The 14466-nt window shown below is 39.9% G+C and overlaps 1 protein-coding gene across 1 annotated transcript in view; it reads right to left on the bottom strand.

The window, feature by feature from the left end:
• The window catches only part of b4galt2 (UDP-Gal:betaGlcNAc beta 1,4- galactosyltransferase, polypeptide 2), a 76385-nt gene that overhangs the window by 1906 nt on the left and 60013 nt on the right, over positions 1-14466 (bottom strand). Inside the window, exons 5-6 of the mRNA XM_068748605.1 lie at positions 12533-12655; positions 4299-4403 (exon numbers count right to left, since the gene is read on the bottom strand). Of these exons, the coding sequence (XP_068604706.1) occupies positions 4299-4403; positions 12533-12655 (228 nt within the window). The remainder of the gene's footprint in view (positions 1-4298; positions 4404-12532; positions 12656-14466) is intronic.

Below are 14466 nucleotides of genomic sequence, written 5' to 3'. Positions count from 1 at the left end.
GCCTGTTTATCTCTGTAATGGAGTGAAAGACCTCAGTGGACGGCTTAAGAAGTAAAAGTCAAAGTGAGGTTGCCGGTTGTTGCTGTGCTTGTGAAACTTATCGTTCAATTGAAGGCGATTTGCATGTAGACTCAAATCCTGGACACCACGATCGCCGAATCTGACAGTGATTCAGCTCAAAAGACAAAAATAATGTTCATCATGATCACAAAAAAAGATGTAATATTCACTCATTCATAGTTCTCGTGTGTGACGGTCAATCAACTGACAGTTTTGGCAGATGAGAGTCTGTCCAACACTTTTCTTTAAGTCTGCGCTGATGTGTTTCAAACCATTATTAGATGCTTTGCCAATTAATTATAAACATTCATGGTCATCAGAATACGAGTCCCCACAACTCAATTGGATGGATTGATTGTAAAATTAATGGCCTCGTCGAGATTAATGTGACACATCCAACCGAGGACCAAATACTCTGCAAAACCGTCCAGCTGCACAAACTACAGCTGGACGGACCGTCATCTAGAAAAGGTATAGCTCAGAATCAGAGGTGATCATCCATCTAGATTCTTGACCTTGAAATAGTTAAAAATGAGAGCTATGACCTTGTTATGACATAGGATTGTGAAGACACCTCGTATTAATAAACAGCGTAAAGTTGAGGTTTTTATCTGCAACAGATCAGCATTTACAATCTATCGTGACCTTTGACCTTAAGCAAAGTCAAAATTGAGGTCATGGTCCGACAAATAAATAGGTTGAAGATGCCCAACGTGCATCACCTGTGCAGATTAGAGGGCCGCCTCTACAACGTTTAGGCTATAGCACGGCCAACGGATGGAGGACAAACAGATGGACAGCCGCAATAAAGGAAGGACGAGCAAATTGAAATTACACCTGCTAATCATTCACATAGCACAGACACACTTAGTTTTTATTTTTTCCATCATACAGAATTAAAGGGAGTTTATTATACTGAATCTTCTGGGGAGCTAATAAAGAAAACTGACAAAAGTTTAAACGTTCCTTTAGGAGCAATTCATTTAATTGCTCTGGACCAGGAGAGATGCACCGATCCCTTTCTACCCACACTAGCCGAATTCTGCCGCGAGGTGGCCAATCCTGCTTTCATGGCCTACCGATTATCCTGACGGTCCGTGCTCAAGTTAAAATTCCACTTCTTTTCAAAAGACCTAAGAAAAAACTTACACCAAAAAAATTCCAAGACATTAATGTCCTGAAGGAGGGTAGAAAATGACATTTGCTCAGACGAATGCGCCGCTATTTCCTGCTGCTAGGGAAAGTTATGAATAATGTATAGGCACCAAATAAATAGCGTCCTCTTGGTGCCGCCTCTTATTGAAGAAGTCAAACTCACAGTATATAGAAGAAGAAAATAGTTAGTGAATATCACCATATCCCAACACACACGCTCTTCTAGTCTAGTGGCTGATCTTATTGATTTTGAAGAAGACAACCCGACTCGTCTGACCCATCCCCCTCCTATCTCTATCGGTGTCATTTCAGCAGGTAATTAGTGAGGATCTCGCTCCACGACAAACACACACACACACACACACTGGAGGATGACATGTTACCCTGGCCTAGCTATTTTAGAGTCTTCACATTAAAGTTTCTGGGTTTCTGAGGGCCTGACATCTCAATAGAATTTGCAATTGACATCACAAGGTCAACTACTGTTGAATTTGCCCCGCTCTCAGTGGTATAGATTTTCATATTTATTGGTTCAGCATGGAGAAGAACACACAACTGGTGACTTGGGTTCATCAAATTGTTATTAGATCAATGTTTTTAAATGGTTTCTTAAAGCTTAATCATCACCAGTGTTTTTGTTCTCCTGTTTTCCACAAATATGTCCCTCACCAAGCTAAAAAAAAAAGTAAAAATGGCTTTTCATTTTTCTATTTTTACTTACACTATTTCAAAAGTGAAAGGATTTAATATTTAAAAGTTAGCACAGAGAGCTGTGTTGCAGTCGCACCAAAATGTAGTGAATGAATGGTATGAATGCGAGGATGAACATCATTTTCACTATTCAAGCATCTTAAGATGAAACCCTTTACTTTGCCATCTTTCAGATTAGGCGCCTTTTTCTTTCTCGCAAATGTCCAGTAACATTTTAAAAGATGAAATAAAAATACTTTGAAGTAAAACTAATCTGTTACATCATCTCTTTACCAGTTAATAGCTTTAGCATCTTATATTAGGAATATAGAACCTCAGAATCTTCATCTCTGCCACTTTTAGCTCCGCCTCCTGTCTTTTCCTCAGAGTCACCGTCTCTAAGCCGTACATCCTCGCTGACACCCTCCTATCACACATAGCAATAAAGTGGAGAAAATGCTTTGGTTGCCTTTTAGAAACTGAAATTAGTGATTAGGTTTTGCTGTTGCGTTTTTCTTCATGTAAAGTTAAAAGTCTAGGAACAACAGTTTTTGCAATTCTTTTTTATATTTTTCTTACACTCCCTCCAAGGCTCAAATAGCAGACTTTAGTTTTTACACCATGTGAAATTCAAATCAAACATGTCTAAATTTGTTTAGCTGATTGATCGCTTTTTCCACACATACACACACACACACCCACACACACACACACACACACACACACACACACGAGTCATACTACCAGAACTTTCTAATCTTCTTATGAACCAGTTTAAAAGGTGCAACTTGATCTAGATCTCAACCGTGAACCCTGACGTAGGTTCTGTTGAGATGCTGCGATAGAATGACGCTAATGGGATCAAGCTAAACCTGAAGAGAGGGACCGACTTCGCCGCTGCCTTCACGCTGCCCCAACTACAGCAGCTATTGATTTTTGTGCTGAGAGGCATCGTTGCCCAGCCCACCCAGGCGTGAAAACGGGGGGCTCTTAGAGGAGAATAAACAGTGATAATCCATGTTTAAGCAGCTTAATGTGAGGTGCTAGACTCCTGGTGATTAATGTGTCTAGAAGGGCTCATCTCTGCATATTGGGTCTCATTCATCAAACCCGAAAAGAACGGATTCATACGGGATGCATTTCTACATATTCGTCAGGAAAGCTATTTAAATGGGGCGTAGAACCGCATCTAAGCCTCTTGGCTGCATCTATAAAAAGCAATTTTCAGTTTATTGAAAATGTTTAGTCCTTGACATTTGAAAATGACCCAAGAATACAAAGCTGTGGTGTTAGAGACATGTTTTTACTCACATGATGCCCGATCTTAGTGAGTTTCATTATTCATTTAAGTTGCACATTGGCACAGACTAAATTTGTACTAATATTATGATGATCTTTTAAATGCAGGTCTTCATTTATTTAACATGCATTCATGTATGTATTTCTGTCACTTCTTACATGATCTTTCAAAATCTAGTGAAGAGTCTCTTCAAATTGTGCAAATCTGTCATGCTTCTTTTTCTAAGCCGGTGCGACAGGAGAGATGAAGACAAAAAATAGACCAAGAAATATTTGATTGAAAAGAGTATTAGTCGAAATAAAAGAGAATATTTGTTACCCTCTGTGGCTAAATCTCCAATAACATCCAGCATCACTGGCGGTTGTGATTGGCTGTGATCAGAAATAATATTGAGATGTGATTTGATGCAATCATGCAGATATCCAACAGTGATGTCAGGCGGTCCTGCATGAAGTGAAATAAAACAATGTCATCTTGGGATGTTAAACAATTTTAAAAGGTGATAAATAGGCAATGTGAAATTAATACTCTTTTTTATTCATCAACTTTACTTGGTGAATAACCTAAAATAGTATTTGTGATATTATATATAGATATATTATGTGTCAGGCACTCTACTCCTCTGGTCTTCTTGCCGCGTCCCAGAAATCATTTCTTTCCCAGTGCTAACAGCGCGAGTGGTGCTGGCGGTTGGCAGCTTCCTGCTGTCAATGCGCACAATGTGTGAAAGAAGATATTCTAAAAAGGCTAAGCTTGTCATTTAACCGTCGCCGGCTAAAGGTTGAGTTATCTTCAACATGTAATTACAGCTGAACAAGACAGAATGAAGGAAGACAATGTAAATGACAAAGGACAGCCTTGTGTTGCCTGGGCTGCTCACTCTTTACTATCGTTCACTGGAGCAAACACTAATTATAAGTACCGGTACATGAAATTATAGCGTGTCCTTTGAAGCACCATATCATCACGATTCCCTTAAATAGAGATGAAAAAGTTGCAAAGAAACACCTGAACTCTGGGGCCATGAGACAAAAGCAGCGCAATCAATCCAAGCATAAAGCCTGCAGAGCGGGTTTGGACACTGACGCAGTACCTTTGAGGGTTGGGCTCGTTGTGTTTGTCTCGCTCGTGTTTTATCATTCTGTAGCGGCCAATTCGAACGTCTGGCCTGGACACCTTCATCCCATTCAGGGTGATCCTGCAAAACACAGACATACAATATTTATTACAGCAAGAGGAAAGAAGGAGGAAAAAGAGGCCGGACAGGAGAATAAATTAAAACAAAGAATGAAAGGGATTGGAAATTGAATAAAATATTGTATTTTTATTTTCTAAACAACTGCTAATTTAGTATGGAAAAAAACGAAGGAACAAATCTCCTCAGCTCTCACTGAACACCCTCAACTCTGGCCACAGACCTTGATAACAGCAAAACAGACTATTTGTTCAGCTAGGCAAGTTGTGAAATTTGTGAAAACCAGCTGAGAAAAAGACTGAAAATGTGTTCTATTTTGATCACAGTGTGAGATCAGGACATGGAAACAGAAAACAGAAAACAGTAAAGTTGTATTACCATTTTGATGCAATACAAGGGCAAACCCGCACAGAGATTTGTATCTAATGCAACAACAAATGTAGCGTCTGCAACACAAACAGCAGATCTGTTCCGCATAAGGCCCGACTTAAACCCGAAGGCTCACAGAGCATTGTGTAAGCGTGGGATGAGTATGTGATTTTATTTGTCGCAATGCTCTGATTACTGCAGTCTTGCTTGCTTTCTGAAAAAAGCATCCATGCTTGATATTGCTCCTCAACAACTGCTCGTCTCTTCTGCACTCCGAATCCCCTTCTTGTTTCTCTAATCATCTGCCCTCCCCCAGTACCCTTTATCTTTTACCCTGATTCCCGCCCTTCTTTTTTCTGATTTCCCTCTGTCTTTTGCACCTATGTTTTTTTTTTTGCTATTAATGCCCAACAATGTTTGATCACTACATATACATACGACAGGAATTAAGAAAAGCCTTCACAGCGGTATTTAGAGTAAAACCATCTGGAGCACCATCTACCCCCCCATAATAATGAAATTAAATGAGGATTTATGTTACCAAATTATTTATATCAATATTTATATCTATATTTGAATATGATGGTTGTCAAGGAAACTTATTACCTCACTTTTTACCTCTTTTGTCCTTTAGATTAATAAGGTTTATGCCTATGCTTTAGCTGCTGACCTGGGGTCAGGATGTTAATGGTGATTAGGTTTGCTTAAAATTGGGAGAAAATAGAAATAAATTCAATAAATCTTTCTGGTTAGTTTCAGTCATAGCTTCCAAAATCATGATTTTCCTATACAAGACACAATAAAGTATTGAAGCTTTTAAGATTGAATCCTGGCAGTTCCGCGGCGTTGCAATGATGACTAGCTACACTGAGGCAGTACTAACATCTGATGGAAAATCACCTCAAGAAAGGTACCTGATAACAAATCAAACTTGACCTTAAGCAAAGTCAAAATCGAGGTCATCTTCTGACAAACGAATAGGTTGGCGATTCCCATCAAGTCATGGAAATTTTATTTGAGACATTTTAGTGTTCATTTCTCAAAGTTTCAAGATGATAGCAGAATCCTAATTACCAAAAACCCGTGATTCTCAGGAAGACAATAATTGAACACAATGTGAGTTTTCCCAAATCATGTTTAACAGCCAACGCAATAAAAACAGCCAAACAAACAAACTAAACAAAAGCAGGATAGCTTTTTTTCTCCTGATAAATATAAATACATCTCAATTTTCTGTGCTAAGACACACAGTTTTTCATCCTTATTTGTCTTATCCTATCCATATATTCTCCTCCTTCACTAAACGTATTTTCTTCTCATTCGCTATGCCATTTCATTCACCCTTCCGCCCCACAATGCTTTTCTCTTAACTTCTTCGTTTTGACCTTGCTCCCACCTCCCTTGTGTTCTTTATCTCCTTTAGCAAATAATAAAAAAAAAAGCCTCAGCACAACAACTTTAGTAGTTAATATACAAAAGTAAATGTACAGCATGTACCAGAACGTACAAATCAATGCTTCTTTCCTAATTAAGTTGCTACATCTAACAGAGAAAAGTATCAGTATCACTAATACAAACATGCAGATGTAGACGCACATCAAATAGAATACAAAACTGCAAGTCTCTGAATCCCTAGCGTTATAAAACATTTGTAATTACATAAATAATCTGAGTGAAATGGGGGGAGGTTAGCAGGCTTCTCAGCTGAAGAACGGCAGCTTGTATGAAACATCACAGCTTCCTTTAAACGTGTAATTTTTGGCACGCTTTTGTATCCGTCTTGTTAGATTTCCCTGCCTGCCTTCAGAAATCCTCTTTGAAATTCTCATAAAACTCTCTGAGGGTGGGCTGGCTCCCCATCTCATCTGTCAATACCAAGCTCTGCATAATGATTAAATGGTCACAAACTGAACACACACACAAGCGCACTCCTGACTATTCCAATCGTACGCACACTAGAGCACACACGTGTGTTGACAATTTGGGCTTTTTTTTTTAATGTCAAATATGATTGAATTATTTGGTTTCGTGGGGGAAAATGAAACAAAAAAAACAAACCCACTCCGGCTCCGGGTTTAAATCCTTTTATTTTTTTTGTTCTTATGTGTGTGTTGTAATGAACTGATAAACTGGCCTCGCTTCCTTCACCATTGCCAACAGAGATGTGTCCTTGGACCAAAATAAAATTTGGGCTGCAAGCATGAACACTCGCACACACTCCAACAACTCATCAGCGAAGTCATTATTTTATTAGGGTAATTTCATACTCATCTGACAGGCAGCAGCCACTAACATGGCATGACAGGGTAGTGTGAATATTATGTAAGCGATAGGGCACTGATGATTCAGTGGGGCTGCCTTATGAAAAATGGCAACATTCACTGTGTGATGTGTGCGTATCCAGAGCTGCTACATGCGACAGACTCTACTGGAACACAACAAGGTTGCTGAAAAATTCCCCTGACCTTTTTTGGCAAGTTTGATAACAGATTTTATTTCTGAATATTAATGATTAGACTTCTGTTCCTGGTTGAGCTGCTTGAGAAGAGCAAGCAAAATTCAACAGCAATTGAAGAGAGGGAGCAGCATAACAAATGACAAGGCAGTGAGAGAGAGAGAGAGAGAGAGAGAGAGAGAGAAACAATCTGATAGTTTCACAGGGGATGTATTCTACTGTAAATCCCATGCACACATGGTTCAAGTCCTCCACCTTCTGCAAGTAGCACACATCTCTCACCTTTGAAACCCTTTCCCCCCACTGGACTCTTTACACCCGATGTCTGTACAGTCCACGGCAAATCTGTCTGTAAATATTTCATTATTCAGTGCACTACTGAATAATACAGTGCACTGTATGTAATCTCTGTCTGTTGTTCTTTACTCATTCTTAATATTTACACATTTCTTACTGCAAATTCCTTGTTGCTTCTATATACAGTATATATACAAATACTGGTATTTATATATATATATATATATTGCATTGTGGGTTTTCTTATCATATCATAAAATAAGGTGTCTCTATTCATACACCCTGCAGGTGCTGCACTGCCGGATTTTGTCTGAACTTAGAAGTGCAGGTCAAACTCACACCGGCTGGGATGCGATCTGTAAACTACATTCTTTAGTTGCTACAAAGGCTGCCCCTCAGAACCATATTAACATAATGCTAATACTTTGGGACGACTGCACTTGCAGATATTCACAATGAATCTGACATATTTATGTAAAGCAGTTCTATTCTAACTTGAGCTGTTGCTGTGGTCATCAGTGAAAAGCTTTCCATATAAATATCCTTATCTAACAGAAGCATTTCAAAAGGTTTGTGAAGCAGAGTTGACCGTCCAGCTTTTCATTCTTCGTCTTTAGAAAAATAACGGCCAGAAAACGGCATCTACAATAAAAAAAAGACGTTTAATTTGCATCCTGATGCAGAGCGAGATTATGTATGTGTGTCTCTGCATGCATTAAAAAGCACCAACACAACAGCCCCCCCACTCCCTAGCTCTGATTGAATTAATCAGGAATTTCTCCAGGTCTCCTATTCTATTCCCACCAGTAGAGTTAATTGCATTTGAGCAATGGAGTGGAAGAGAATTGGTAGCTAAGTCTGATGTCCTGCGTCAGATCCCTCTGCCAGCAAAAAAAGAGATGGAAGAGGAAGAGGAGTAGGAGTGGGTGGTGATGATGGTGGTGTGTGGAGGACTGGAAGCTACACAGCAGAAAGGAAGTGGGAAAGTGAAGGTGTGTGGGTGCGAGTCGAGAAAGTGGTGATTTTTTGTCTCAGCAGAAACGCAGACCTAGGTTCTGAGAGGAAAACTTTCCAGTGGCCTTTTGACTCTTCTTAAACAAAGTGAAAGACGCCAAACTAAAATGTTACCTTCAGCCGTTAAAAGACACGGAAGCCAATGAACACGACGAAATAAAAATAATGTCATTTCTGATGCATGAGTCCGGAATTAAAAGGGATAAACAACAACAAAGGAGTCAATCCGTCAGCCAATAAAGACAAAATCATCACAAAATTAGAAACGTATGGATCCTGGCAAATATATTTAGAATGCACAGGGAAAAGACACCTTCCCCACCTATCTTTATGCTGCCCTTTTAATTTTTTACCTCCATCAAAGAGTTCAGGCTTAGGATCAGGTTTGTCTGTTTGCAGCAGGATTAAACAGCGCTACTCACTGCATCACTGTGCTGCCCTTGATGGATTATAATGCTATTTTAAATACAGATGGTCTGATAGTGTTTTACAACATTCACCTTTTCACATATTTCGCAAAGGCACCTGATAATCAGGGGCAATATCACGCAAATTGCTCCACTGGGTGAAATTTGAAGTTCTTTATCTTGCTCAAGGACATGGACTCCAGTGCCCAGGGATCAAACCACACACCTTTGGATATTTGGATGGTTGCTCTCCCACCTGAGCCACAGCCGTGTACGGACAGTATTTCATTATTTTCTCACCCAATACAAAATTAACCATGGGTCTTGTGTGTTCTTCATTGTCTAAAATTATGTAATGAATGAAGACATCAATGTATGAATGCAAAAACAGTGCAAGCACTGAAGTAGAGTTTATGCTCTTATAAAAATAAGTATTTCTAACAATAATAGTAACACGAGGGTATGTCTGCTCTCTGCTCTGGTTATCAAGGCCTCATTTTCAAGGTTAGAACACAATAATAGACAAAACTGTGCAAAGTGCTTCATGCTTGTCAATAGAATCAATACAGAATACCATGTTGATGTTTGAATACGTCTGATGAAAAAAGAGGCAAATAAGGACACAAAGAATAATCACAGGAAGCAAGAGCATCAATTCCATAAAGGGTTACATGTGATTTAAGCTCTGCATCTTTGACCTGACCCGGGGGGGGGGGGGGGGGGCGGTCACTCGCGCAATCTTGGGTGTGATTGAACTTATCAAATCCTTGACATTTTGAAAGTGTTAAGCCTAAAATATCCTGAGTTGTACGTCGGTGTCATGGTGTCAGAGAAACACGCGTGGTGCTGGGGCCGCGTGCGGACATGATGCTGACTGAAAGCCACCGACGGGGGCATCAGCGGTAGGAAGGGGAAAAGGTCAAGGAGGAAATAGAGCGAGCACACTGGCAGAAGTGTGTGTTTGCGTGTGTGTGTGTGCATGTGTGTGTTGAAGGCTGGCCTGCCATGGAAGCCCTGGGGATGGGGGCAGTCTTTGCCCAGGGCTACTAATGCATTTTCAGAGAGAGTGACAGGATGGAGAGAAAAGCCCTCTCTTTCTTCCTCTCTGAATTATCCATCAACTTTTTCAGACAAGGGTGGGTAGAAGCAAGTGGAAACGGCATTTTGAGGAAGTGGCATGCGTCTGTCCTCTTCCCACAGGCCTGGGCCTCTCTGGCAGAAGGGACGGTTAATTCCCCTGGGCTAGAATTACACTATAGCAAGACCCATTTCAAGCAGCGGCTGGTGCCATAGTCTGTGGCACCAAAACCAGTATACATGACAAAAATCCCTGCAGGGAAGAGGGAACACATGGAGAGTTGAAAGGCCAGAGGGTAGGAAGAACATATGGGTGAAGATGAAAGAAAAGAGGGATACCGATAATAATGCTTCACTTTTCCCGCTTTGGTGGAGGGTCAGCGTGACACTTTGACCGGACCCCCGGTTGATCAACACATCTCCTGTTTACGAAACTCAAACCCAAGTATATATCTAACTTTTAATAAAATAGAAAAAGCAGATACAAAGTTGAAGGAAAGCACGCTCTGATCTATGCCGCTGTTCTTTTATCTTCCCCTGCATGCCGGCGCCCTGCAGAGCGCCTGAACTAACTTGCCTGTTAGTTCACTCAGCTGGAGATTCCTTCCTCCCCACTGTCTGCTACGAAAACTTTTTGTTGTCAGAACTTTCTGCATCAGATCTCCCAAAATTGAAGCTTTGAATTAAACGAGATGACTAATAATCTGCATTGATGTGTAGATGTAATGAGGGCAGTTGTGCATAGCATTGTATTGCAGAAAATTCTAAATTATGGATGTAAATGCCGTAGTTGATAATATGCTAGCATCTGATAATTAGGATTCAATAAAAGCACAGATGAGAAGCTGCAAAATCCAAAATGGGGACAACATTTTTGGACACAATTGTAACTTACTCATAAAGTTATAATTCATCCTCTGGGCACCATGAAAATATTAAACAAATGTCACAATCAAGTACAGTAGCTATTTGTAAATTATAAAAAATCAATTAACTGCCCCTGTGTCTGCTGCTGCTCATAAATATCTTGACATAGTTGTACTTTGAAGACAATTTTTGAAAGCATGCACACTGTGTACTGAAGTAAATTACAGTTGCAGCATTCACCGTCTAAATGATGCACACTATGTTATTATTATTTTAAACTGGATTCAATGACGTTCCTAGATGCCAGTTCATAGTTCATAACAGATGAAATAAGAGAAAGTTCAATTTCAACTTTCAGCAGAATAAGTCTCCTGGGAAATCTACTGCAGCTATCATCTAATAAAAAAAAATGTTTTATCTGTCATGCGTAGACTCATTATTGCGCGCACACACACACACACACACACACACAATTATTAAATAAACCACACATAGATCCCCTTTTATCAAATCTTTCCGGAGGCTGACAAACAACTGTAATCTCTTGGACGCTGTTCTGACTGTCCAAGTGCTCTATTTTTAAGTTTTTCGAGTGATTCTTTTACACTGAGAGGTGAAAGATAAGCTTCACAGACAAACAAAACCCGATAGAATAGAGACACAACAAAGATGGATGGTTTTGCTTTTGAAGAATCGCCCTACTGTGCGAGTCTGTGTAGCTGTTCCTGCACTGTGCTCAAATATAATACTTTGCAAATGTATACTGTGTGTCTAAAATTACATTTGAATCCAACGCTACATGGGATCAGACAACGCCTTCACTGAGAACTACTGAACTAAAATGGTTACCGGTATATCACCAATGCTAAGCAAGCACTGTCAATTAGTTAGAGACTAAGAGGTTAAAAGTATAACAAAGTTATTGTGGGGGGGGGGGGCATATGGAAAATGCTAGCTGGGGTTAAGGTGCAATGCACAGATAGCTTCTTTTTTCCAATGGCAGATTATTTATTTTGGAGTCACATCCTGAGTTCACCTAATTGAACATTTTCCAGTCCAAACAGTCTTCTCAGTCAAACATAAATCACACTAATGGCCCCTGAGAGTGCTTCAGTGCATTTCAGCAGTCATCTTTCTGTCTCCCTGTCAAACACATCTTCTGCCTCTGGATTCTGATCGGCTCACTGGTGAAGTTGGACCAGTCACTAAAAGCTTACTGAACCGCTTCAAAAATGTTCATTTGTTTGCTCGTCGTCTTTGAACAGTCACAATAATCGCCCATTCCGTGACAAACTTCCGTTTCACTTTCAGTTGAGGGAGTTCATTTTACCACATTTCACTGCAACAATCCCCAACAAACTCTGATGTAATGTGCTTATTAGTGTACATGTGAATGTTTGGGGACTGTGCATGTGTTAAATCTGGTGGTCTGAAAATGATTTTATTCAAAACGCACTACTGATTTTAACCCTGACGGATGCTGATTCTTTCCCCAACTGTGATCTCTTCGCAAAATGCAAAGCTTAACAAGTGATTTAGGTTGGTTTATATATGTTTAACTTCCCTTCTGGCAAATTCCAAATCAATTACCGGTAGGTAGATTTTATTCTTTCTTTTATTGGCATAGACATTAGAGCTACAGTTACCTGTTGTAGATGTCATCGTCCTCCCCTCCCCAGCCCCAGTACTCGTTGGGAAAGCCGTTGATCTTCAGGAACTGTTTCTTACTGAGGCCTGAAACTCCTCCAAAGTATCCTGCATAGGGAAGCCTAGAGGAATGAAGAGTTAAGGGATGGAGGCGAGAGGAGGAGACGTTATGAGAGAAGCACTTGATGACAAAGCATCTGCACATAGCATATTAAATTAAAGTATTATTATAAAACAGGTTATAATTGTCTACACTCTACACAGTCAAACCTCTTCCTGCAGCGGGAAGACAGCCGGCTTCAGCGGCTTGTAGAAATGAGAACTGACATTTTAAATGAATCTCTAGGCTGACAGATTCTAATGAGCCTCCTGTTTGACTTATAGTTGATCATTTATTGGCGTAAGTGTATAATCCATATCCATATATAATCCACTCAAGACAATAAGTGAACAGCTACGGAGATCTGATGCATACGAGACCATTCCTTGGGAGTCGATTTGCATTTACAGCTTTAATGCAAAAAAATGTCTTTGATAAAAAAATGACGGCGCCATTTACAATTGAAATTTGGAACAAACTTAACAACTGACCCGATGTGAACGCTGTGACCTACACACACATGAGAAAGGCGAGTTTAGTGCTGAGAATAAGAAAGGATAGAAGACTGAGAGGAAAACAGAAGAGCAAGAAAGATTAAAGCAAACAGCAAAAAAGACCATGTGGTAAAACAGATGTGTGTGTGTGTGTGTGTGTGTGTGTGTTCTATACAGTAAGTCTTGTAAAACATATGACATCTCTCTCTTGAAAGATGACAAGCACAAATTAATGAGGCTTTATGTTTCCCACCTTGTTGCTGGTTACACATGCTATAGGAGATGAATAACATACGAGAGAAAGAGATTAAGGTTATGGTTTGGATATTTCCTCACAAATTCAATCTTCATTGAAAGAGAATACATAACTGCTAAAGATGCATAAATGTCTTCCTGGTCTGATTATGTCATAAAAACACACAATGCAGGGACATAAATGATAATAACTATAAACTTTTGAATTGGACTCTTTTGTATGTGACAGTTTTGGAGTCAGGATGGGTACTGAGTGTCCTCATTAGACACTCGATTACTTTGATTCTACTAGCCGAGTCAGTTCTGTTCTGAGGAAACTCCTGTGCTTCCCTTCTTGGCCTCATGATTGACAACGCGTTGCAATGTTTGGCCTGGTTCATCAAGTGAATGAAAATGCAGCAGAATGCAAAATGGAAAAATCAGTGTCAGCATCCTCATGAAATATTTACGAAAACAATATTCTATAAATCAGAAACACTCCATTGTGTCTGCCTGCTTCACTGATGTGGCGACTGCAGCCTCATTCCTCTGACACTGATTGAATTCTCCCAATTTAAAGTGGCACCATCTCAAAAAGTAAAGGCTCTCACTGTCATAAAATAAAATCCATAGTCATCAATTCAAGTCAACTTCAGCTGCCCTGCTGTGTATGAATGACACGATTCAATCTCCTCAAGCATCACTAACAATTAACTTTCAATGTTTATTCATATGATGGAACTGTTTCCCGTCTCTCCCGTTGTGTAAAAGACAGTTTTCACTCATTTTGCCCGATGCTCCAAGCCCCACAGAATGTTCTTTACTGTGACCATTCAAACACCGAATGCACATCTTTCACCAGAAACAAAAGGTGCGTTACGACCCTTTTCTGTTCCGGAGTTATTGGCCGTTGAAGAGAGGCAGGTTTCAATGTCAGGGTTGGCAAGTGAATGTTTGGGTTTCATAAAACGTCTTTAGACGTGAATGGCACTCAAAGAGTTAATGCCTTTTTGTTTTTGATCGGGAGACCTTGGCATTAGAAATAAAAGTAGAATTGACCTATAATATTGCTTCATCTCTAATTGGAAATAGTCATCTTATGGTC

Source organism: Brachionichthys hirsutus, chromosome 15, assembly GCF_040956055.1.
Source record: "Brachionichthys hirsutus isolate HB-005 chromosome 15, CSIRO-AGI_Bhir_v1, whole genome shotgun sequence".
In the NCBI taxonomy this organism is placed as follows: domain Eukaryota; kingdom Metazoa; phylum Chordata; class Actinopteri; order Lophiiformes; family Brachionichthyidae; genus Brachionichthys; species Brachionichthys hirsutus.
The sequence above is the reverse complement of the archived record's forward strand: the minus strand, read 5'-3'. Positions and strand labels throughout refer to the sequence as shown.